The sequence below is a fragment of the Sceloporus occidentalis genome, unplaced genomic scaffold, assembly GCF_023333645.1.
Source record: "Sceloporus occidentalis isolate IW3139 unplaced genomic scaffold, rSceOcc1.0.p SCAF_28, whole genome shotgun sequence".
Classification (NCBI taxonomy): domain Eukaryota; kingdom Metazoa; phylum Chordata; class Lepidosauria; order Squamata; family Phrynosomatidae; genus Sceloporus; species Sceloporus occidentalis.
In genome coordinates this window covers 4,591,114-4,618,723 of record NW_028317008.1, presented here as the reverse complement: position 1 = coordinate 4,618,723, position 27,610 = coordinate 4,591,114, and the positions used below count along the sequence as shown (strand labels likewise).

The following is a 27,610-nucleotide window of genomic DNA, read 5'->3' as shown; positions in this document are numbered from 1 at the left end:
AAAGGCCGTGACTACAGGGCAGGGCAGGTTAATAAAGACAGGTACCACCCCGGTGATCAGACCCAGCTGACCTGGTAATCTGATCCTGAGCACTGCAGAGAGAGGGAGAGGGTGGCCACTAGTGGTAGCAGCCGGACATAACGGCAAAAGTACTCATACATGGTCCGGGCTAGCAGGGTGGAATCCTGACAATATTCTTGCATTTTTTTAAAAACATACTTTGTAATATTTTGTATAAATATTTTTGATTTGGTATATTCTATAGATTGATTACCTCTACAATTTGTATCCGAGGAAAACTATGGAAAAACTAGCATTACCGTAACCTGTATAGTAATTTAATTTTCCCACTAGAGGGGACTATTCTCAAACGTATACAGTGATTAAGTGTGATAAAATTATACAGCCTGTTCTCTGTCAATGTTTATTATTTTAATAAAAATATCGGGATTGCAAAGAAAAGCATTCTCTTTTTTGATGTTACATATTTTCATACAGACTGTTGAAGTTTTAAATATTATTATTATTGTAGTTACTAAAGTTGAAAAAAAGAAAAACACAATCCATTAAGTAACTCTTCCAGGCAAATAACCTCAATGAGACACTTATCCAGCCTAGATCATCACTTGAATGCCTGTATTCACAAAAGCACCCAACTTAAAGGGACCGTTTAATGTCCTTGACAACCCCATTAAAAAAGATGTATAGTAAATTGCTATGTGTGGAACAAAATAAAATAAAACACCTCATATACAAGCTGCAGCCCTGCTGCTGCAACTGCCCTCCTTCTCCATAGTCAGACATCTCTTACCCCTGATTAGGTACTTGAAGGAGCCAGTCAATGGCAGAAAGAGCTCCCATTGAAATTAACCCTGCCCACAACGTTTGCCACGTCAAAACCGGAGCTGACAGGGACATAAGTAAATCACATGCAGGAATATGTCTCCAGCACTGAAAATAGCTGGAGGAAGGGCATAATGCATAAGGAGGATTCTGCAAAAGTAACACCATCAAAATTTGAAGCGACCATGCAGCTATCCTACCCAATAATGTGCATATCAAGGCTGGAATGTCCCTTTTAATTATTAACTGAATATGTCCAAACCACTTGGCAGTGCATTCCACATCTAGACCCCTTCCTGTACCAAAATTATCATGTGTGGTCTTACCAATGATGTGTAAAGAGGCAATAAAAATAATACTAATTATTACTATTTTTCATATAGTCAAAATTTGTATCTAATAACTTTCACTAGTACTAATATAAAAATGTAAAAATATTGGGAATTGTAGAAACATCATCATGTCACAATTACTGTGCACATAGAAAAGAAGCCTAATTAATATTTATTCTGTGACAGTATCTCTGCATCTATAATTAGATAAATTAGCAACTATATTAAAAGATTTGAATTTGAAAGCTTCTGAACAAAAGCATGTTTTTATTATGAAAAAGAGCCACACATGAAAGAGTCAGACAATGTAAACAGCATTATCACAAGCACATGAGGACAACAGCTGGAGCTCCAAAAAAGATATTATATCATTTACTGATTGCACTTATTATCATTAGACCAACAGCACAAGACAAGCAACAAGGAAAAATGTAATCAGATTGGCAAAAAAGGTCTTCTTTGTTTCATGTTAAAGTAAGGCAAATGGTATGTTGGGCCTTTCACATGGTCAAATACAAAGTGATAAATGTTATACATGAATATTTTTTTTTATAGGGCCATTGGATCAGTGAATAAACTGGTGATGGTTATCAGTATTTCTTAATGAATCAATATAAATGAATAATGTTGAATTCTTATCAATCAACATATTATGTAAGGTGTATATACCTTTTAAGGCATGAGAAGCATAAACGTGTATACATGCAAAATGATGCAGACAAGATCTACCTAAGCGCAGAGCACAATTCAGCCTTCCTGGAGATAGTATTTGCTAGTATCAGATATCTTGAATCTTACATTTAATATGTGCTGCTATGAGCATATATTGGAGAAAAAAAATATGCATAGATTAATTATATATTTAAATTGTTTATGAATTTATTGTTTGTGTTAAGGTTATTTTTTAATTGTATTTTTTCCCAAGGGTTTGTTGTAACCATCTCTCCTCTGGATATGGAGTGTATTGTTAAATAGCTACTCGGTGATAGCCAGTATTTTGTATGCTACCTGTTGGAGAGCTCTACTACACAGAAATTGAAATCTTACCACTATTCCGAATTCTCTCTGCTAGTCGATCTGTATGTGTGTCAAGTAACTTCCTGTTAAAAAGCTCTGCTGATCGAAGGAACATTGCTTCAACTGCAGAACCTTTTAGCAGAGCAATCTGGTCTTCATGGTCCAATGTTTGGAAACCTAAAAAATATAACAACATATTATAAATGGAATAGTGTGGTCTGTTGCAAAACTATATAATTATTTTCGTGGATTGATATGAAATTTACCTGGTAACTTCTTTGTAAATTCCACAAGGAGCTGTACATGACTTGTGGCCATATTTGTCAAAAACACAAAGTTGTCATCATTTGTGACAATATCATCCTGCACCTTTAGCCAAAAAATAAATAAAAACATTAGTGCATGTATCTTACATTATCTGTTTGACTTATCTAATTTCTCCAAAAAGAGATAAGCACAACAATTAATTGCCTGGGAAAAATAATGATGTATATACAGATATCCTCTGAACATTTTAAGGAAGCCAGGGATCAAATAATGATTGACTGTGAACTAAGTAGGGCCAAACTAGCCCAAGGTTTTCTAGCACCTTAGGGAAAATATGTCTATTCCTCCATCCTCCGTTCATTTGGAGATCAGAACCTGGAGGAGCCAGCTGAGTGGCATAGGAAACTGCTTGTATGCATGTCATAAGAAGGTAGGCAATTATGGCTCTGTTGCTACCATATAAGCATATGCCCTTGCTTGTACCACACTGTGTCACACAGTACCAAGCCTAGCACAACCTCTCTTCTTCATAAATTGCACTCTCACCAGTCTACAAGTCTAAAAACAATAATAACAATTATATAAGTATATACATTGTGACATTACTATAATATTTATAGTAAATGTATAGTAAAAAATGTATAGTAAGATAGTAAATTGTATTACTATAAAATGTAATTAAAAGAGGGTTGTATAAAATACAAAGGGTTAACACGGTTTCCTGACAATTTGTTGGAAAATCAACATAAACTGTAATAAGGATTTAACTTTTGTTTGTTAATATAATTGTTTTGTACATATTTAGTTGTACTTAACATGTATTTTAGGCAATATAATATAAAATAGACTTGTGCATTTAAATTCATACAAATTTCAATGTTAACAAAATTTGCCAATTTAGTCAATTCATACGGATCTCAGAAAATGAAAAAGCTCCTAATTGGTGGTTAAGTGGTTTGGCCGTTTTCACGGCTTATGTTGCTTACTGTTTACATGTAATATAGGCCATTTGTATGTTTTTAGTCTGGGGCACTGAATTACCACATTTATACTGTGTATAGAATGGCCGTTCTGTATTTTCTGTAAAATTACCTGACTTGATTTAGTCAGGTCATTGAATCAAACCTATTATGCATAGGCTACCTATGTGCTGCGTTTGCCTCTCCAATCTATTTAGACCTATATAAAAGCGAATTATATATTTTTTTTATCTTACTTTTACTTTATATACTATGTTTCAATAGAAAGGTCTGCTTAGGTGACAGGTCTATCCAATTACGCTGACTATCCAATAGCAATAGCGTAAAACTATTATGCGGCTAACCAGTTCACAGTAGTGAGTTTAAAACCTTGAAATCACCTCATAATCCTTGGAGTAATGTCTATAAGGAGATCACTAGAGATTACATTCTTATCACAGGCTACAATCCACATATTATTTGGAATGACACCTTTATGATATGCCACACCAAGGTAGATATGAATCTATGCTTACAAATCTGTATCTTATCAGTATCTTTATAGTCACATTTTCTTACACATCTTACATGGCACAAGGCCACTTTAAAATAAAATATTAATCAGGCTACTTTACATGGATACAATAATCATAGAACAACAATTTCACAATACCATTTATGCCAAACTGTTTTATTGGTAAAAAAAAACTTTCATTTCTTACCGTTTATTAAAATTTAACATAGGAACCAGTCAAGATGTACGCTCTGGCTCTCGTACAGTTAGAATAGGAACTAGATAAGAAGGTTATCACCAAGATCTGAGACAGATTATCTATTTTATAACATCATTCAAATTCCTAAAGGTTTTAACAACCACCTTAACTTAGTTTCTTTAAAAAAAAAGAGATTGTTTGGCTCTGATTTCAGAGCATGTGAAATGTCAGTTTTCAGTGCTTATTAAATTATAATCTGGTAGATTTTATAAATGTCCCCCAGCATTGTAAACAGGCTGATGTACCAAATATAAATTGCTGAGGATCATTATTCTTTGTAAGATATTAAGTGTGATTGGGCATTATTTGCCACCCATCACCCTTACTACTACAGTGATATCAAAACCTCCTAAAGTATTTCTGCTAATACCGGGAGTTTTTCAAAGAAACTGGTCACAAATATTTCCTTTTAACCTCTTTATAACCAAGTCTGTTTTAGGGTTTTGTCTGCTTTTTTTGTTTGTTTTTTAACCCCTTCACAACAAAGCTCATACATGTACGGGCTCACAATCCATTGTCCTTCAGGGATTAAATACTTTTGCTATGTCTTTGTTCAACTGTGATTTCTCACTCACTGGTTTAAGGTCTCCATATGTTTTTTCAGGAGAATCATGGCTTTCATTTCAAACCATATACATACATATAAAATAAGCATTTAAACATTACTTGATGTATATAAAATGGGTGCAGATCACGCAGTCGTCTCCATTTGTGATCAGCAGCTGAAAGGATCATCAGAAACACCAACGAGTCTCTTATTATGGCTAATGTTTCCTGTAGTGTCAGCTTTGATAATGCAGAAAACGAGCGCCCAACCTTCTACAGTAAATGCTGTTGGTGTAACAGCACTCTTGCTGATCGTTGTTACGTCTGCTAAGAGCCATATCATTTCACAAGAACCCCAAAAAAATTACTTAAATTCAACAGTACTCACTATTAGTTTAGTAGCCAGCTCCTGAGGCAGGCGATTTTTATTATATGCGTCCATCACAAACTGTAAAAGTTCCATCTGCTCTGATGTAAGTTCTGTGTTTCCCTGTAAAAACAAAAATCTCCATGTTCACTACATCATGCTGATCTGACATATTGTGGCCCCTTAGTTATATCTGCTGTATTTCAGTTGGTGAACCTGCAAAATTAGCAGTGTCTCATGACAGGTGCATTGTCTATCTGGCATGGAGATAAAAGGTTCAGTGTTATTGAACACTGTGTCAATTTATTTTGAGGCAAACTGTAACAAAATATATGAAGCAACTTATAGAACATGTTAGCATAAACTTGGTAACTGATGTGATTTTAATGAATGGCTGGGGCCCCTGAAAGTACTACCACTGGTGTAACATCCACTGCACTGCGGATACACTGCTTATCACTGCGATTGGCTACTTGCTCATGTGAATCAGCCATACATCAAAGAGCTAATTCCTATGCCATTCATCTTGTCCTGAAACAAAGAAAAGTGGGGTGGGGGGGGCAAATCCTTACTTACCTGTACCCTGGTGTATATTGAGGATATTCCATACCCAGTCAAGCAGTCCCTTCATTAATGCTGCACCATGGGGTGCTATCTAACATATAGCAACAACCCATATATTGATTATAGGAAAAGGAAATCACGTCTCACAACTTGCATAAATGTTTAAAGCCCAGGCTTACAGTTATCTTCACTGAATGTCATGAATGTATGGCAGAAAATGTGAAGGGATTTCCAGGGAAAGAGGTGATTATGTGAGGGAGTTCCAGATAGTGGCACTAAGCTTTCTAAAAGACCAGCCATGGTGTGTCCTAATGCTTTAGTATTGTATTTTTTGTGGATTTTTGTCGTTGTTATTGATTAACAGTGTGCATAGTCTTCCCATGATGGTTAAATGTTTTTTTGACATATATTCTTTAGCTTTATTGTTACTGTGGACAAACAGCAGCTGTAAAATGCATACCTACAATGTTTACCTGGCATTGGTATTGATTATATCTAAATGTCAGGTGCCACTTGTTTTTTTCACTCACGCTCTTAAGTATTAACTAGTCAGTGTTTAAAGAAAAGTCATTTTTTAAAAGCTACATATCTAGTTTAACGTCCTCAGTGTTAGTTTTATGAGAAGTGGCAGGTGTGTATGTGCATACTGTGTGTAAAAATAGCACAAAAGATATTAAAAAGCAAACAGATCACCCTGTAATATATGTAATGCAGCCAATGATATTTTAAGACTACATTTGTAGTGATTTAAAATAGAATATTATATTTTTTTCTATAAAAATTTACATTTCCAATTATTTCCTATACAAACAATGCACTGTAACTTATTTCAGATCAGCTCCAATTTTTTAATATTCATTATGGTGAAAAAACAAATGACTGCAAGTCCAATACCTCTGCTCCCTGCATAAGAATAAGGGATCCGAGGTTTTCAGTTATACAAATCTCCTTTAGGGTATAATTCATTTTTAATAAAGTTTCATTTGCAACTGCCAACAAAAAATCCATATTGCTAGACTTACTCGCAAGGACTGGACTGAGCCACAAGGGAAATGGTAGTTATAATGAAAAGTTTAGAATCATGTGCTTGACTCACCAAAAGTAACATGCCTTCTTCTGAGTGAAACAAAAATAGTTATATAAAAGAGCCAGGTTAAACAAAAACTCTGCTCACGTGACCCAGTGCCCTAATTCATTCTACCCTTAATCACGGAAAGCAAGAATTCCGCTCAAAATGAAAAACAATGAATGGAACTAAATAAGTAATATATAAGATCACCTTGTTTGATTTTGTGGTGGAGGATACTTGCTTCAGCTCAAGTCCGTCATTATCTTCAATGAAACATTTTTCTGATGGAAGCTTCATGTTTTTACGAAGGCGTTTTGACTTGCATTGTATTTCAGTTAACAAACCTAAAACATTAAATATATTTAAAAGTAAAGCATATATTGTTTTATTGTGACTACATGTACTATAAACAAAAGTACAGAAATCATGTAAGAATATATGGGGCAAAGGATTAACTAGGATGCCTCTGTCATGCATTGCCTTTTATGTGCCTCAGTCCAGTGGGCACTGTTATGAAAAAGTTGTGTGTCCAGAGTCACTAAAAACAAGCCCATAGAAATACATAGGAAATAATCTAACAGGCTAATTTAACAAACTCTGGCCTTTTTTTAATCTACATTTTTATTAAATTGTAAAAAAACAGTACCAGCACAACTGTCTTTATCTACAGTATACAATTTCAGCAGATCTGTATATCATGTTAAGATGCATGCTAGTTAAAACATTTGTTTCCTTTTGTAATGTCAAGAGTGAACAAAACCAAAATAAACCGCAAACAAAGGCAAACATAAATACTGTAATAAGTATCTGAAGAGCAGCAGCCAAGAACATGCAAATGCAGATTTTAAGGCAGACTAGTGACCATAACAGTACCAGTAAAGAACTTCAATTAATGGACAAACATTTCCTCTAAAATTGGTCCAGGCGTCTGCAAGAATGACATTTTGATGGCCCATCAAGGCTATGCACGCAAATAAGGCCAGCAAATGACTCCTGTGGCATGTTTATGGTCTGGGTCAGAATCACTGTCTTGAGTCAGCCCTAGGTCAGAGATTCCTGTATACTCAACTGTCTGCATCCATAGGCCATGTAACTGAAGACTTGACAACCTCATGTGATATCAAATGTAAAATATTTAAGACTTAAACTTAAAAGATATTTTAATTCTTCCACACCCAAAAAAATTATTGAGTGATTGAGGGACCCAAGTAGAAGGAGTGAAGTTGGGTGACGGTGCATTCATGAGGTGGTAAAGACATGATCCTAGAGGTGTAGGCAATATTTTTAACGATGTACAGGGATTACAGAGGTGGTTTGTGCTGTGGTGGCGAAGTTGTTTGATAGTCTGGTGTTTTTAGTGCTGGCAGTGCATCTGTTGAAGGAACACAAGTAGAGCGCTATGGTTCCAGCTTACTCTTCTGCATCACAGTAGCAAATATATCACCTGCATGTATGAATAGATAACATATATGGATATTAGAAGCTAGAAATATTACATACATCCTTAATACATTTTACTTTTTTTTCCTGACCACTTGGCTAGACAGGTCATTGAGACATGCATGGGAGAGATAATAGATATCTAATATACAGTATATAATAGCCCTGGCACCATGGGAAACGTCTGTCACGCTGAGCGGGGCTTAAATTAAGGTCCTGTCATAGCGCATTCTGCTTGCCACAAAGTGTTTGAATTCCTACAAGGACATATGTTTTAGCCTGTCTCATCCATTTTGATCTGTCCTGTCACACTGTCACTGATGTTAACCAGAACTTGGAGATATCCTGCAGGTACCCTGAAGCAGGCATGAAACATAGCAGTAGAATCATGTGCAGGATGCTGCAGGCTGGGAGTGTGTAAGCTAAGCAGAGTACAGGTAAAACATAGCGAGCAAGGAAGACAGAGCAAGGGGACTTGGAGACCGAGCAATAAGCATAACCAGACAAGATATACATAATACAGGGCACAACAGGGAACAAGACAAGGAATACTCAAGATGCGACATGAACAGGACACCCCTCTACCGTGGCTTCAGGACAGGATACCCCTCTACCGGGATACAGGACAGGAATACACAGAAACCACAGGACCAAACAGGACTAACCTAGGACTACAAGATAACAATTGGAGATTCCGTCACATTTTATGGCCATAGTATGCTTAGCCCACCACTAAGCCAAAGTACTCCAATATTCGGTGGGTCCTAACGCTAAACCCTGCCTACAGATGTACTAATAAACTGAACATTGAATCTATACACAAAACCAAGAAAGACATACCTTTAGACTGCTGACTGAGACAAACAGAACACATGGGTGGGGCACACCTTACAAAGGAAACAGAGCTGAAGCAAAGAGCAGAACAAGAATCCAGGAATCAGGCGGTTCAGGACAGAACATACGGAAATCCAGAAATGGACCACAGCAAGACAAGGAAACAAAAGACATGCAGCTCCGCAGCCTGGATGGAGCCTGACACACAATCACCTGTGCTCTGACTGGCTTCCCTTTGCTTTGGACCAACCTTTCACCCTCTGCTAGCGAAACAGAGAAAAGATGGGAAGATAGATCTGTGCAGAGAAATTGGGGTACAAGAGAGAGGAGAAGAGGGAGAAAGAAAAAGAGAAGCAGAATGATTTTTGGCCACTCCATTTTAAAAATGGACCTATACACTAGCCTCAAGGAAAGTGATAGAGCTCAGTAGTGTAAATGAATAGGGAAATGTTTGGGGCCTGTTAACTGACATCCTAAGGTATAGATATTTAAAGGGGATCCATTAATTTTCTTATTACTAGCATTAAATTAAAATCACTTTTCTTATAAAAAAACATTGTGTTGTTATCTGTTTTACGATTCTAGTTTGCAGATACAGTTTACACAGCTGTAAATTTGGCATCTGTATGTGGTCTAGCTCTGTTATCTTATCCTAATCCACTAGTAAAACACCCTGACTCCTTATCATACTGCCTGTGATAAACACTACAATCACTAAATCAGAGTCATCACACAGAGGGACCCTTCAACTTATGAAACTCTATGGAATAACAACTCTTTTAGCTTTGTAGTAAAGATTCATCTCGGCTTAGTATTTATGCAGGGATAGTTGCACAAAACATTACATGGTTGACTTGCACAACAGGCTTGTGGCTTTATTGTATACATCACAGTATTTGATGTTCAAAATTAGTTTTAGACAGGAGGTAACTTTGTGGGCTTACTGGTTCTCATCTAACATTCTAATGGATATTAGTGTGACCCCATGGGTGTATATATATATATATATATATATATATATATATATATATATATATATTGTGATTAACTAATATCTTGGGAGTCAAGAAAGACTTTAGAGTAGGACGTGGATAGAAGTTTATATTACCTGATGCAGATAGGATTCAGACAACACCAGTGTCCACAGCCTCCAGACATTGTTATGGATATCATCTTGATCATCAGCATCTCTTTCCAGCTACTGAATGCGATTGCTTAGGGATGCTGCACCCACTCTCTGGGGTCTTTTAAGTTCAGCTATTTTCTACTTCACCACCCACTTGCAGTTTGACCACCTTTTCAAGATGGCGTCCTTGGACGTCTCACTGGTAGGAAAGGTCCGAGGAGGACATGCTAGCAAAATTTCTAAAACTGGTTTGATCCATATTTAACCAGCTAGATGGAATTTTCAACTGGCACATTTTAAAAGACTTGCACTCCTGGGAACCGATTATTGCTCTCTCTCACTCCTGAGGGTCCTGTCCTTGTAGTGCTACATAACCCTTCACTGTGTGCCAGTTTCGCCAATCTTGCTCGCCTCTTCATCCTCTTTGCATCAATCCAAAAGGAAACATTTTGCATCTGAACAGCTATAAGCATCTAAATGGGATTAATTGTGTAACCCCTCAGGGGATTTTAGTGATTGCTGCTGTGTCACTGACTGACCTGCAGTTCTTATAGAGTGACCAGCAGATAGCGAACTGCAAAGCACATGGCATGAGGTAAAAAAAAGGTGTCCATTGGAGTTTTGGGTAGAGGAGTTCAGAGTTGGATGCCGGAGGTGAAGGACCTTTGCTGAGTGAGAGAGGCCTAGGAACAGAGGCCTGCAGAAGAGCGCTGCAGCATCCTGACAGAATCTTCCAGCAGACAGTCCAAGATACAGAGCTGTTTGGCACAGAGTTTGCAGTGAACAGTGAAGAGATTTAAAGCTGAACTGACCTGACTGCAGACTGTGGAGTGGTAAGCCTAAAACCTCTCCTCCTGTTTCCACAACAGGGCACCCTGAACTTAGTCACACAAATCAAAGACTTTGATCTCCAGTTTTACTGACATACTGTAAGTCTCCATATAATTCAAGCTAAACTGTAAAGTAAGATACTTATGGGCCCCAACTATGTTATGTGCACCAACTAAAGGTACCCAGTGGCCACTAGGGCAAAGATTAGGGTGGGTCGCAGTGATTGTTGTGGGTGAACCTCATATTGTGTATTGCATATTCTGAATATTTCATTCTAATGATTTCATTTGTTCTGTTACATGTATGCATAGTGTTTTGCTGTGCAATACAAACTTAATTTTAAGTTAGCCCTGTGTCAGTTTTATTAATCACTCGCCTATGTTCCCCACGGGACCCCACATCCATACCCTGGATGCTCCGTTGGGTGGAGGCACTGACACAGTTATGTACCTCCACTCCCAGGTAGCAAAGGCTCAGGATTGGCCTGCAGAGCGTTAAGAGGTAACTGGGGTAAGGGACCACAGAGATATTGGTGGGCCTATCCAAAAACCTGTTACAATTGATATTTAACAATTAACTAAATTAACATTTGGCTATGTTGGACTACTTAGACACTCTCACACATATGTTTGTTGACATGCAGAGATATTACATTATTTTTTTGTTGCTGATTTTACAAATTATTTATCATATTCACAACTATATATATATATATATATATATATATATATATACGGTAATTCATATTTGACACTGATTATTCCCCTTGTTGTTTACCTGATATATTTCATTAGTTATCACAATGCATAACTATATATTTCTCATATTCATTTTATAGGTGTATTAGGGTGGTAAACCTTTTTCATATCAGGTGCCTGATTAGTAGAATTTACTCATATTGTGTCATTAGCAGTTGTCTTTATACATATAGCCTTTTTTATTTTCTTTGTAGTTTTTGTAATTTTTCAGACTTCCACTGTGATAATTCATTTTCCCTTTAATGGCCCCTACAACTGGACCCTTTCTCCTTCTCTTCCCTGAAGAAGACTCACTTCTGGCACATGATATAAGTGAACCAACTCCCTCACCTCATATGCCAGACGCATCCCCTAGGTCTCCACAAACACACTGTATCAATCACATTTTTTCCGAAAAAAAATAAACACCCAGTGTTTAAAATAAAAGTGTGGTGTAGATGGAAAGTATGTGTTTTGTTGCCTAGCTCACTTTTAGAAATTGTTAAGAGATGGTTTGATGAATCACTTTTTTTCTTCCCAACTCCTGTTTGTCCCTAGCGCCTTTTCCCCCTCCAGAGCGTAGTGTTGTCTCTCACTAAAGGCAATGGTATATTCCTGGAATGCTAGGCCTGCTGCAGCATATCCAGGGTGCAACTGCTACTCATTACAGAAGACAGATCACCCTTGGGCCAATAGGTTACTCAGTGTGCCGCTGAGCCATTTACATTGTTAAAATTATACTACAGAGGCTTGTGTCAAGCCAGCACAGCCTCTAGGGCAACCTTACCCAGCACCGGACACCCTTAAAAGGCAGAGAGCCAGAATATGAAGTTATATCCCAGCACCCAGTGTAGATGACAGTGACCACGAGCCAGTGAGCTGCCTAAATATGCCACTGGCTAAAGGTCCAATTAAAGGCAAAGTGAAACGCTGTGCAGTTTATTTTTAAATATACATTTGATAATCATCTGTATAATTGTGTTATATCGTTTGTAGGATATGATCAGGAGGAGTAGGTTTTGGTAGTGGTCATTTTATCATATAGCTGATAATTTGGAAGCATAACACACTTAGAACCTTGAATCACATTTATAGACAAGCAACAGATATTTATAAATTACTTCATGCTATCAGATTTGCTTACATTCTGCCAGCATTCCCATCTGTTTGCATTTGCGTAGACGGCATTCTTGGCACTTTCTTCTCATGTACATGTCCATCTCACAGTTACCTCCATTCTTACATTTGTAAACCGCATTCTTAGTAATACTTCTTCTGAAGAACCCTGCAGATTGTAATAAGTAGATTTAAAACACAACCTTTATAGATGCTGGATTGTCATTTGTGTTGCCCATATAATAGGGATATGCCATACTAAAGTGTTCCTGGAAAAAAAATATTCATTTCAAAATAGGGTTTATACATCCAACTCTACCAATAATGATGGTTGGAAAGGGGGAGAGAAAAAAGCTGGTATTTTTCATAAGTCATTTTAGTGATGAACATACCCACTACTTTAGCTATAAAAGTGTTGAACTCCGTAGAGTAGGTGGAACAGCATCTTTAACTATTATGCATTTCAAAAGGAAAACTTTATTTTGGCCCTCAGTGAGACTAAGACTACAAATTAGCCAGTGTAAAAATGTTCAACCATGTCATACTCTTCCAGAGGGTTCAGAACATGAACTTTGTCCTTTTTAACCCATGAATATTTAACCTAGTAGAACTCAAACCCACTATCAGTTTTAATATCTTGTGTACATAAAGCACATCAAACACTTAGTAAATCCATATAAAGCAAAGGAGCAATTTCCTGATTCGGTGATTGAGCAATACAAGTAAACAGTGTGATGAAAACAGGTTTCTGTCTTAAAAAATACCATAAAGCTTGAACTTCCAATATTAATTACACAAATGTGTCACACACAGCATAGCAAAGGAATAGCAAGTGGAGGGTATGATGGTGTTTCCCCTCACAGGAGAAAGCCCATTAGCCTTAGAATAGTTCTTCCCCCTCCAACTCGTTCCCCCTCAGATTGAGCCTTTTGGGTTTGAGCAGATGTGGGATTTTATGGGATGACTAACTCCAAGTCCAAGGGTGCACACACTGGTAGATCAAACATGTCTTAAGCCAGGAGTCTGTGACCAGGGAAGCTGTGTATAAATCCAAGGTCAGGAAGCTGGAATTCAGAATGGTTGAGTAACAAGCCATAATTTAGGATCAGGGTCAAGGCAAGCCAAACACAGGAGCATGTTTCTCAATTGTGGGCATCTTGTGCGTCACAAGGCTGTTTGCAAGGCTGCAGCAGGCCACTGTAGAGGGAGGGCGCCTGATGAGGATCCGTCGGTGGAGGGACCTGCTACATAGAACTGGCTGGGGGCTATCCTCATCGGTGCAGCGGATGGACCGGCCACATGAGGCCTGCTTGGGGGCCTTCCGTGTTTGAGTGGGTAAGTAACAAAAGGCTAGAAATATTGTACTAATCAACTTTAAGTATATATCTGACTAATTAAATCCACCATGTATACAATTTTGAAACTCAAAAAGCCCAGGACAAAGCAAGTCAGTTTCACCAATGCATTATGCAGGAGGTTGTGGTGCTTCATTTAGCTTCCAGTGATAGCCCATCTTAATGCTCAGGATAAGCATTATATGGACAAAACTATTGGGACACACCTCTTAATTATTGAATTCAGGTGTTTCAATTAGACTCGTTGCCACGGGTGTATAGAATCAAGCACTAGCCATGCAGTCTGCATTTACAAACATTTGTGGAAAAAATTGGTTGTTCTGAAGAGCTCCATAAATTCAAGAGCGGTACTGTGATAGGATGCCACCTTTGCAATAAGGCAGTTCGTGAAGTTTCAACTGTAAGTGGTATTATGGTAAAGTGGGACAATTTAGGAACAGCAGCAACTTAGCAACTGGACCACACAAAGTCACAGAGTGGGGTGTATGAGTGCTGAGGCATATGGTGCATAAAAATCACTAACCATTTGCTGATTCCTGGCTGAAGAGTTCCAAACTTCCATTAGCATTAATATCAGCACAAAAAGCAGCTGCATGTAAGCCTCACATCACCAAGTACAATGCCAACTGTCGGATCATTTAAGTAAGGCAGTTAATGTGTCAGGCCCAGAGGACCACTCCTAGACTGCGTCTTACCCTCACAGGTCTCTTATCTGGGGCTGCTCCCTCCAGGCCCACTTCCTTTCACAATGGGACTGTGGAGTAGGCCACATTCTAGGCATGGAGGAGCATGCATGCCGCACTTAGAGGTGTGACTGTGCTGCAACTGGTGGGGGACATGTGCTGCAGCCCAATGGGGTGCCCTCATTGGTGGGGATCCTGGGTGAAGCGGAGAAGGGGTGGATCTGTTAGACCTTCTCTGAGGGAAGTGGCCCATGAGTAGGAGGATCCTCAGGCCTATATAAACGAAGCACTCATTTTATTCTACACTAGAATTTGCCAAGCTGTGGTATCTGTCTTTGCACAATCACCATTCCCCTTGTGTTCCTTGCTACAGTTTGCTAACCTTACTTGACCTTATTTGAGGCTTTCTGCCTTTGGCTTGCTCCCTGCATAATCCTGTCTGTTTCCTGTCCCACGACCTTGGCTTGTAAATCTGTGCTGCCTGCCCTGACCCTCTGAACTGCATCAGGACTTTGCTTTCTGGTGTTACAGACTACCTGCCTCTGGCTGACTGTACATTCTGTCTTTACGCTCCCAACCCAGCCCTGACATGGCGACATGATCTAAGAAAGAAGGACTCCTGGAAGTGAGAAGGCCTTGAAACGAAGCGATCTAAAAAGATATTAGCAGGGCCAGGAGGATGGTATACAACAGCAAAAACAATGTACAAACAACAAATAAAATGTAACGCACATGCAAGGTTGAGTAATAACAAAAATGCATTGCACAGAAATTCAGCTATTTTTTATGGCCATATTGTATATTGCCAGTAAAAGCTACATTTTCCATGGTACTGAACAGCACAGATTCAAGAAATAACTTGGGGAATGGTCCTGCTAACAAGAGGGCAAAGTACCTATTATATTGTTTTAGGATATAATAAAAGGAGAAGAAACAGCACCAAAGCAAAACCAAAAATGTATTTAACAAAAGGTAGGTGCAAAGTAGCTGTAATACAACATAGGGTTATACATGTACGTGGTTGTATATGTATTCCATCTCTGTTATCAGCCTGATCTACTAAGAAAAGTGGATATAGCTATATTAGCTCAAGAGAAAGTCTTATGATGACCTTTTAATGAGCTAACAAAAAAAGATTTAAAGTTACACAAGTTTTGTTTCTTTACATATTTTACATAATTTTCTGCTCAATAAAATTTTGACTAAAGACCAAATAGAAAAACAGACTAAGTATTTTATTGTAAAATGTCTTCGTGGAAATCATCCTGGAGGGCATCTGGTTAATATAAGTCAATAAGAAAGGACTTTGGTAGCGTATCAAGGACCTAATTAGCTGTGACATAAAGAAATTGATCAGTATGGGTTGTGAGTAAGAAATGCCACTCAAATTCAGCATGTAAAAATATTTTTTATACAGGACTTTTACTTTTTATCATGTTACTTTTTTGACATGCTAAATGAAATGTTGATTGGATTCCTTTGCGTTTGTCCGGTTAATGCATGTGAACTTTGTTGCACCAGGAAGGATTCCATTATAGAGTAAATGTCACAAGCATTTTGTAGGAAATGGAGAATCCAGGAAAGGACAATTTACCTTTGACTTGAAATTAGACTAATTTAAGGATTGTAGTAAGGCAGCAGAATGAATATGAACTCCGTGATCTTGGGACATATTGCTATTTAGACTCATGATATCCCATGGACTTTGGCACCTCTATGTGATAAGATGCACAATCCAGAGTAGATAAAAATGATAGGACATTGCTTACTGAAAGTATGTGACCATGGTAATATGAAACACTGTCTAAATCACAAAATAGGAAAGCAAGTGATACTCAATAACTTGAATCCCAAAGTTAAAACAAAGCCATAAGTTTGTGTGGTGATATTTGGAATACCAAACACTAGTTATTTTATAAATAAGTCCATGGGATATCATGAGTCCAAATAGCAATATGTCCCAAGATCACCGAGTTCATATTTATTACAGGAGAATGTAAAAACACACCATCATTTAAAATGATCTTTAAAAAAGTGGGAAAGTTAACAAAAAAAGCCCCGTTTTCACGGCTATACATAGCGAAACACCTCTTACGCTTGGCATTTTCATCTATTTTGGTAGTCACAAGGCTTAAATATGAATGATGTCCATCACTGTTTGCAAACAAGATTAAAAAAGAAAAAGTTGGGTCCCAACAGCGGCCAGAAAAAGCAACACTGCTGAACAGATTTTTATATTTTTTGACATCCCAAAATTATTTTACTATGGGCACTTTAACACTGGCAATCTTTGCAGTAAAATGTATTTTTTCCATAATTTTATAGCAAGACAGCAGACTTCACACAACGTAACAACTGTTGCAACAGCTGTTACAATATGCAGTCTGCTGATACATAGCAATTAAATACTACAGGCACAGTATATAATATATTATAGCTTATGCTTAATTGCAACTCACAAGGCTATTTTGCTTTATATTTATTGACTCCTTTAGCGATCATTGCAAGTGTGTTAGATGTGTAGCCTGCGCATGTGCAATACAATTATTAGTGATAATAGGCTGTTACCCTGATTATCCATCATTTCATAGTGGTAAAAATGTTATATATTTGCTAAAGGTGGCTAAACAATATTTTACCCCTAATCTTAAACCCAGCTCACTTGCAGGATGGTTGTTTAGATACCCTCACTCACTGACACTGCGTGCCAAAAAGTAAGGTAATTTCCCAGCTGCAGTGTCAGTGAGGGAGGATGATTACCATACATCACAGGACCTGATCGGATTGCCGCTTCTTAGGACTGATGAGAGATATGGACCCATAAGAACACTAGGTCCCTGGAACGATTGCTCTGTTAAGTCCTTGATGACAATTGACGGTCCGGGCACGTCACGTGAAAACAAACGGTTAATGACAATTGACGTGCCAGTATCATCATGACTTCAAACGGGTGCAGAGAGCGATCTACGTTCGCTTTCTGCACCCAAACACCAAGGTCCACATCCGCCATACACTGTATGGCGACGGACACCCGTTTTAAAAGAGTTTGATCACCTCCTAAACTCCACTGAACACCCACCCCAGGATGCGCTGTGACCGTCGCTGCGAGTGATCTTGCCATTCGCAAGATGGCGCGTCCTCTCCAGACCCTCCTGAGAACAGGTACCGCATTCAACCATGCAAGTCAATGGTGCCCAGCTTTCTAATTACAATGTAATTAGTAAAATAAATGTAAAAAATAAAAAGCTTAAAAAAAAAAAGGTAACATGAAAAATTATTTTCCCACTGATGTCTTCCAGTTCCAAAAAATGTTTTAATAAAAGGCCAAATATATATATATATATAAAAAATTATGAGCAAGTCCTAAAATTAGCGCTTTATTTTCTCACATGGAAAGAGTTAAGATACTGGCATGTTAAATGTCCATGGGGTGTCTACTAAAAAAAAAAATTAATGATTTGATGGGATAAATTGAATTGGCCGGATTCAACAATGTCCCAATTAACCCATGGAGAAGAATGATCACATGACTATTTTCCAATTTGAAAAATGTACACATCCCAAAGGTGGCTTTCAGCCCCCAAACAACCCAACAAACCCATGCATGTTGGGTAATACCGTACTCACAAGATGCTGCTGAACGCATATTGGGGTGTTGTGTGACAGGACCGGTTAATTCATACATGAAGTAAAATGTGTGTGAAAAAAACACAAAATGATGGCTACTGCAAAGTTTGACAAAGACTGGTGGTAGAATTAGTGCATAGAAAGAGTTAAAATACTAGCAGATATGGAGAAAATGGTTTTGAAATAGCAAAATGCTACCTGTACTTTTTGCCCCATAACGTGCAGAAAAAGGAAAAAAACAAAAACATTGGGTTATTCTCAACTAAGGACAAACAGTAGAATCCTATTTAGCAGTTTTTTTCTTTAGCCTTTATAGGTGAGTAAAATATTTTTTAATAATAAATCAAAATAATGACATCTAAAGAAAGCCCTTCTTGTCCTGAAAAAAAAAATATATAACTTGTGTGGGTTCAGTAAACGGGAAGGAAGAATAGGATTATCGCTAAACACAAGCAGCGCAGAAATGTTAAATCAGCCATTGTCACGAAGGGTACAAAAAATAAAATCAGCCATTGTCAAGAAGGGGTTAATCTGGCCCTGTGTGAGGGAACTGAAGACACAAACATTAACCCATAAATTGGTTGCGTCATAGCTGAAGCAATTGTGCACCAGGGGAGGGTCAGGTCCGGTCCTAATCATGTGACTGAGCCTGCACAATCGCTCCTGTAGGTTCAGGGGGTCTACCTCACTGTTGCTGGCCTGCACTTAAACTGTCCCTTTGATCATACAGACAACCATGCACCCTAATTGTCCCTTTTTAGGTCCTAAGTTCCTAAACTGAGTATTACAGGAGACAAGTGGAGTTTGAATGATACCTTTATTGGCTAACTGAGTAAATATAGATTGCAAGCTTTCAAGACCTCTCAGGTCCCTTCAATCTATATTTACTCAGTTAGCCAATAAAGGTATCATTCAAACTCCACTTGTCTCCTGTAATTCTACGGCTAACACGGTACCAACTCTCATCTTTAAACTGAGTATATAAAAATCACACTAATGCATGTGTTTATACATTCAAATGTGTAAAGAAAATACATTAATTTTCTACTAAATAGTATATGTTGACATGAATAACATAATACATCTTATTTACTATGATCTTACCCTGTAACAGGTTTTACAGATATATTAGTTTCCATATGGAGCAATGAAGGTGAATTTAAAGTAATATATTAGGGAAACTCATTTTGTTTCAGGAAACAGCTGTGGAGATTTGACATTTAATTACCTCCTTATCTTTTTCATATTCTAATCTTACTATAAACATATCAAGTCACTAGGCTGAAAAAAATATACTAAACTTGTGTATTTGGATTCGTATGAGCTTTATTTTTGGCAAAATTTGACAAATTTTTGTGTTCGTAAGAATCTCTGATAACGAGGAGGGTCCCCAACAAAAGAAATGAAAATGAATAGCAAATCCTCCAATATTTTGTTAAGATTTGTGACCTTGTTTGCCACATTTTGCCGCCATTACAACCTGTTTTGGTGCTCTTTGATGAGGTGAAGTGCAGGGCCGGACTGGCCCACACGGATACTGGGAAAATTCCCGGTGGGCCGGTCAGTCCGTGGGCCAGTCGGCTAGCAGACCCACCTTCAAAAGAACCGATGAGCGGCTGCGAGCGGGACTAAAAGCAGAACCTGGGTCACCTCCTCCCGCCGCTGGCGCCTAATGAAGTTAAAGGTCTGCACACACCGCGCTGCCCAATGGCCGTACCTTTAGCACTTTGTCCCACGTCTTAAAAGGGATGGGACAAAGAGCTGAGGCACGGCCATTGGGCGGAGCGGCGCAGTGCGTGCATACCGGCCCCTTTAACTTCATGAATGTCGGCCTCCACCCGCTGCCCTCACCAGACGCCAGAAGCAGTGGTAAGTCGGGGGGGGGCAGTGTTATATGGGAGCTTAAGGCTTTTCTGAAGGCAGAGTGTCCCATGATATGCTTTTTAACCCCCTTTATGCCACTCTGCCTCTAGAAATGCCTTTTAACCCCCTTTATGCCACTCTGCCTCTAGAAATGCCTTTATGAATTAATGTGTGGATGAATTGTCTGAATGAGAATTTGTGAGAATGCATTAAGTAATACGTGTAAATGATTTGTGTGAATGAATTATATAAATGAAAGTGTGAATTAGTGAGTGACTGTAAAAGAGCTTGTGTGTATCATAGATGTTAAATTGACTTGTGGAAAGGCAAAGATGGCACAAGCAGGGTGTTTATGGGACACATATGGCATAGGATGGGCTGTTTGGGGACAAAGTTGACTCATGCTGGACTGTTTCGGGATAAATATGGCAAGTCCTATGTGTGTTATCTGGGTGCTGGTCAGGTTCTGTGTGGACATCAGGGCTGGTTTTTGGTTGTGCAACCTGTGATCTATGCCTGTAATTTAGGGCATTTTATCTATACCTTTAATGCTGAGTTTTTATGTAAATTCCAATTGATCTATACCTGCAAAGGTGGGTTTGTGTGTTATTCTGTTGATCCATATCTGTTATGCTATGTGTCCATACATTATTTATGTATACCTGCAAATACAGGGTTTGTATGTCTTATTCAGCTGATCAATACCTGCAATGCTGTTCCCATGTGTTTATTTGATCTATACCCTCAGTGCTGAGTTTACATGTGAGTTCCAATTGATCTATACCTGCAATGCTGGGCTTGTGTGTTCTGTTGATCTATACCTGCAATGCTATGTTTCCATATAGTATTATTGTATACCTGCAAATAAAGAATTTGTATGTCTGATTCTATGCCTTCAGTGCTGACTTCACATGTGAATTTCAATTGATCTATACATGCAAAGATGGATTTGTGTGTTAATGCGTTGCTCTATAACTGCTATGCTATGTTTCCATACATTATTTATGTATACCTGCAAATATAAGGTTAGTATGTCTTATTCTTATGATCTATACAAGCAAGTGCTGTTTTGTGTGTTGTCTATTTGATCTATACCTATTTTTCGGTGCAGGAGCGAAGGCAGTGATTGCATGCTAGGGAGCATGGAGCGGGGCCCATGGAAATGCTTGCGTAGGGTCCATTTTTTTCAATATAAAATGTATTGGCAGCAGGGTCTAATATTTACATATATTACATTACAAATACATTACATTTATTTATAAAGCGCCGGCAGATTCCGCAGCGCTGTCACAGTCAGTAGGACAATTTAGAATCACACACAATAACAAACTGGTACAAAGGAGAAGAGGGCCCTGCTCTTGCGAGCTTACAATCTAGTCATATATATATATTGGCAGCAGGGGCATATATTTATATATATATATATATATTGACAGCAGGGGCTAATATTAACCCCTTAAGGACAATGGGTTGCCCTTAAACTCATTAAAAACAATGCATTGTGAACCCATACATGTACAGGCTTTGTCATGAATGGGGTTAATATATATTGGCAGTAGGATCTAATATTTATTTATTTATATATATATATATATATATATTGGCAGCAGGGGCTAAGATTAACATATATCGGCAGCAGGGGCTACTATTAAAGAAACTGCCCATTCAGCTGTTATTTTGAAATCATATTTCAGTCACAGTCTTTACTTCAAAGAGATAAGTACATATTATGTAGTACATATTATGTAGTTAAACGCATATATACACTATCTCACAAAAGTGCACATTTTTGTAAATATTTTATTATATCTTTTCCGGAGGGCAGTATTCCAACATAACGACCCCAAACACACCTCCAAGACGACCACTGCCTTGCTAATTGAGCATCTGTGGGGCATCCTCGAACGGAAGGTAGGGGAGCGCAAGGTCTCTAACATCCACCAGCTCCGTGATGTCGTAATGGAGGAAAGGAAGAGGACTCTGGTGGCAACCTGTGAAGCTCTGGTGAACTCCATGCCCAAGAGGGTTAAGGCAGTGCTGGAAAATAATGATGGCCACACAAAATATTGACACGTTGGGCCAATTTGGACACTTCCACATAGGGTACTCACTTTTGTTGCCAAAGTTTAGACATTAATGGCTGTGTGTTGAGTTATTTTTTAGGGAACAGAAAATGTACACTATTATATAGGCTGTATACTCACTACTTTACATTGTAGCCATTTCTTCAGTGTTGTCACATGAAAAGATATGATAAAATATTTACAAAAATGTGAGGGGTGTACTCACTTTTGTGAGATACTGTATATATATATATATATATACCGTATTTGCTCGATTATAAGACGAGGTTTTTTTCAGAGCAAATGCTCTGAAAAATACCCCTCGTCTTCTAATCGGGGTCGTCTTCTAATCAGACCTCAAATAGAGTCTGATTAGGAGACTAAGATCCAGATCCCCCGCACCGCTGCAGGGGACCTGGATCCTCCTGTCTCACCCCCCCCCCCCCATCATACACACTTACCGGTGCTTCCTGCTGTATTGCCGGGGCAGCGGGTTGACGTCTACGCGATCCGCGTAGACAACGTCCGCTGCAGCCGGAAGGAGGTGTGGCTAGCAGCGGGGGTTGTCTGCGTCCGTCGCGTAGACCTTCCCCGACTGTCAGAGATCTCTGATCTCTGACAGCCGGGGAAAGTATACGCGACGGACACATACAAACCCCCGCTGCCAACTCCACCTCCTTCCGGCTGCAGCAGAAGGCGACGTCAACCCGCTGCCCCGGCTGGAAGCACCGGTAAGAGAGGGCTGAGAGGGGAGACAGGGGAGAGGGGAGAGAGGAGAGAGGAGAGAGGGGAGGGGGGGAGAGAGTGTGTGTGTGTGTGTTAGTTAAATGGGGGCATAGGGCATTTCTGGAGTGGCGTTAAGGGGGCATTTAATAGAGCACTCTGCCTCCTGAAATGCCTTATACCTCCCTATATGCCACTCTGCCCCATAATATGCCTTTTAACCCCCTAAATGCCAGAGTGGCATATAGGGGTATAAGGCATTTCTGGAGGCAGAGTGCTCTATACAATGCCTTTTAACTCCCTTAATGCCACTCTGCCTCCTGAAATGCCTTATACCTCCCTATATGCCACTCTGCCCCATAATATGCATTTTAACCCCCTAAATGCCAGAATGGGATATAGGGGTATAAGGCATTTCTGGAGGCAGAGTGGCATATAGGGGGTCAAAAGGCATACCATGGGGCACAGTGGCATATAGAGGGTTAAAAGGCATATCATGGGCCACAGTGCCATATTGGTGTGGCAAGCCTGGGGGCAGATGTGCGTAACTGGGGGACAGGCTGGAAAATACAAGAAATAAAAACAAAAAAAATATTTTTCTCAATCATAGCTTTTATTAAAAAAAATAGTTTACATGAATTAACATTTACTGGTAAAACTTTTTTCCTTTAGGGTCGTCTTATATTCAGGCTTTTTCTTTTTTCCTAAGTTAATATTCAGATTTTGGGGGGTCGTCTTATAATCAGGGTCGTCTTATAATCGAGCAAATACGGTAATACCAAAAATCTAATAAACTGTCACTAATGCAACAATTCTGAATTATAATAATACAAAATTAAATTCATGATCTGGTATACCATTCACTAGAACCACCTGGATTATAATATAACATTATCAAGACAAATTACTTTTTTGGTTTGTTTTATAAATAATCTATTACAGCTTTCTACCACATAATCATACTCAACTTCTGTAATACATCTCCTTACAATATTGTAATTAAAATTTGCAATTATGAAAAGTACACTTTAAAATGTTATGTAATAGTAAAGTGATTAAGGTATTAAATGCATTACAGGTAAGTTTGGTTGGACTGTACCGTGGTCATGTTTGCTTGTGTGAGTATCAGTATCATGACGATAACACAAAGCCCACACCTGAAAACGCCCCAAAATGTACATTCTTTTCTTACCTTTGCATCCTTCACAGGTTAGTGCATTGTAGTGGTAACCAGATGCTTTGTCGCCACACACGACACACAATTCATCTCCTTTCACCCTTCCAGAACAGTGGTTGACCCTGCTCTTTTTGACTGCTGGAAAGTCCACAATATCACTGTCTATTGCAAATAGGTTCTCTGAAGGTATTCTATTTAGCTCATAAATCCCACTGGAACACCAGTCTTCTGAATGCTGAGAGTAGTAGCTTGAATTATTGTGGTACGGAGATGATGTAATTGGTTGATGCACTGTCGGGAACTGCATGTGGTTGTACTGTGTAGAGAAGGATGAAGGGCCTTGTGAATCATGATCCGGTGAACTTGAATGTACTGAATGCAGGCCTAAGAAACATACAATACAGGGCAACAGTTATTTATTCCAATTTTAGATAATCAACTTTTATACCAATACATTAATGGCATTAGCACAGGAGTAGTCAACCTATAAGCGATTAGTTGTTGAAATGCAACTCCACCTTAACTACAGATGAGATTAGCCTATCATTATCTAGAATGATATAGATTTCCCAGCATTGCTTCAGTGGTACAGGCTAGTTTGCTACAATACAGATACCAATAGAGCACAGCATCTTATCACAGTTTATAAAACAACACCAAGGATCCTAGACTGAGTTTAATTAATATTATTTCCAGAAACATGTAGAAAAGACACAGTGAATCCTTTTGTAAAGCTATAAATGTACCAAATGTGAAATGTAATTCTTCACTAATTGTCCTCAGAACCAATAAGTGCTCATCTTGCAGTTAGAAATCATGGTAAGAAAAGTTGCTAGCTCAGTGCAGAGTACTCGTAAATATATTATATATATATATATATATATATATATATATATATATATATATATATATATATATATATATATACGGTATTGGTTAGATTATAGCCGATTATAGGCTACACTCTTAAAGTTTAGGGCTACTTTAAAGAAATAAATATTTTTAAAGAAAAAATGCACATTAGTAGAATGGTAAAACAGTATTTTACCTAATAAACAGGAATACATGTATTGTAAAATTTTTGGTGTCTATTATGCAGTTGGTCAGCATATGTTATACCGTATTTGCTCGATTATAAGACAACCCTGATTATAAGACGACCCCCCAAATATGAATATTAATTTAGGAAAAAAAGAAAAAGCCTGAATATAAGACGACCCTATAGGAAAAAAGTTTTACCAGTAAATGTTAATTCATCTAAACTATTTTTTTTAAATAAAAGCTATGATTGAGAAAAATATTTTGGTTTTATTTCCTTCTATTTTCCAACCTGCCCCCCAGTTATGCACATCTGCCCCAGAAATGCCTTATACCCCCTATATGCCACTGTGCCCCATGATATGCCTTTTAACCCTATATGCCACTGTGCCCCATGATATGCCTTTTAACCCTATATGCCACTGTGCCCCATGATATGCCTTTTGACCCCCTATGTGCCACTCTGCCTCCAGAAATGCTTTATACCCCTATATGCCACTCTGGCATTTAGAGGGTTAAAAGGCATATTATGGGGAAGAGTGGCATATAGGGAGATTTAAGGCATTTAGGAGGCAGAGTGGCGTATAGAGGGTTAAAAAGGCATTTCTGGAGGCAGAGTGGCATTAAGGGGGTTAAAAAAGGCATTTCACAGAGCACTCTGCCTCCAGAAATGCCTTATGTCCCCCATTTAACACTCCCCCGCCCCCCCCAAACTTACCGGTGCTTCTGACTTCCCTGTCATGTAGCCGGGGCAGCGTGTAGATCCCACGCACTTAAGCTGCAGCCGGAAGGAGGCGTGGCTAGAAGCGGGGTTGTCCCGCAGACCTTCCCCGACTGTCAGAGATCAGAGTTCCCCGGCACCGGTGCGGGGAACTCTGATCTCTGACAGCCGGGGAAGGTCTGCGCGATGGACGCAGACAACCCCCCTGCTAGCCACACCTCCTTCCTGCTGCAGCAGAAGTTGTCTACGCGAATTGCGTAGACATTTACACGCTGCCCCAGCTACACACCGGGGACTCAGAAGTACCGGTAAGTGGGGTGGGGGGAGAGGGAGACAGGAGGATCCAGGTCCCCTGCAGCTGCGGGGGATCTGGATCTTAGTCGTCTCATAGTCAGACCTATTTGAGGTCTAATTATAAGACGACCCCAATTATAAGACGAGGGGTATTTTTCAGAGCATTTGCTCTGAAAAAAACCTCGTCTTATAATCGAGCAAATACGGTATATAAGCAGAAATTTGGAAAACCAATAGCCATTTTAAGGTCCACCTTAATTCATAAGATATTCCCCTCTGACCCCCAGATATGCCACTTTGCCCCCTCCGGATATGCCACTCTGCCCCCTAGAAATGCCACCCCCAGACTTACCAATGCACCCCCAGACTCCCTGGTGTCTAGCGGCGCCAGCCGGTGGACGTCTGCGTATCTGCACCGGTGTGACATAACCTTCCGGTGCTCCACCATAGAAGCACCGGCGGAGGTGCCGCCATGGGAGGTTGTCTACACACAGACGTCTACCAGCTGCCAGAGAGGCGGATCCAGGTCCCCTGCAGCACTACGGGGACCTGGATATATATAGCAACAGACCTAGGTGTAAATAGTTTACATGGTTTATCAATAATTTGAAGACTGCATGTGTTAGCGTGTAATAGTGACAAATGTGACTGTGTTGCTTCAGCAGGGGAATATTAATCATGATGCAACTGAATGCAGATAAATTAAGTATGTGCAGTGCATGTATTTCCAAATTTTGCCCTCTTAGGTGCACTGAATGATGGGGCTCAAGTCTCCAATTGAGTCAATCTGACCAAATCCACTACCTGACCCATACAAACATGTACACTCTCTTGCCCTCATACATAAGAGACCCATGGCATAGCCTCATGTGCAGTTGGTAGCAATTTGTTTGATAATATACTAGTTCGGTAAACACCTAACAATGTGACATCACTATTTTTGTTTATTTTTCCATCCAGAAAAGATGGCAACCCTACTTACTTTTGATGGCATAGAACATGTTACACATTCTTATTTTTCCATACTTACACACCATCCCTCATTCACACATACCTATTTTCCCCATCCCAACACATAAATGCATACAATCCTGAAACAGGATTCATAATATTTGTATCAACTGCCAGTACTCTTCCTATTGAGCCTGCGAGCAACAGAGCAATGTGTTGATTTATGTCTTCTAGCGTGATACTTATTTCTAGGTATAATTTTTAACAACCGGCATTCAAGGTATATTTGAACAA

At 39.0% G+C, this 27,610-nt stretch overlaps 1 protein-coding gene across 1 annotated transcript in view; it reads right to left on the bottom strand.

The window, feature by feature from the left end:
* Positions 1–27,366, bottom strand: part of LOC149299702 (bile acid receptor-like) — a 32,783-nt gene extending 5,417 nt beyond the window's left edge. Inside the window, exons 1-7 of the mRNA XM_089486013.1 lie at positions 27,348–27,366; positions 24,328–24,696; positions 12,850–12,990; positions 6,948–7,081; positions 5,126–5,227; positions 2,459–2,555; positions 2,223–2,369 (exon numbers count right to left, since the gene is read on the bottom strand). Coding sequence (XP_089342139.1) covers positions 2,223–2,369; positions 2,459–2,555; positions 5,126–5,227; positions 6,948–7,081; positions 12,850–12,990; positions 24,328–24,696; positions 27,348–27,366 — 1,009 coding nt within the window. The remainder of the gene's footprint in view (positions 1–2,222; positions 2,370–2,458; positions 2,556–5,125; positions 5,228–6,947; positions 7,082–12,849; positions 12,991–24,327; positions 24,697–27,347) is intronic.
* Between the last annotated feature and the right edge of the window lie 244 nt (positions 27,367–27,610).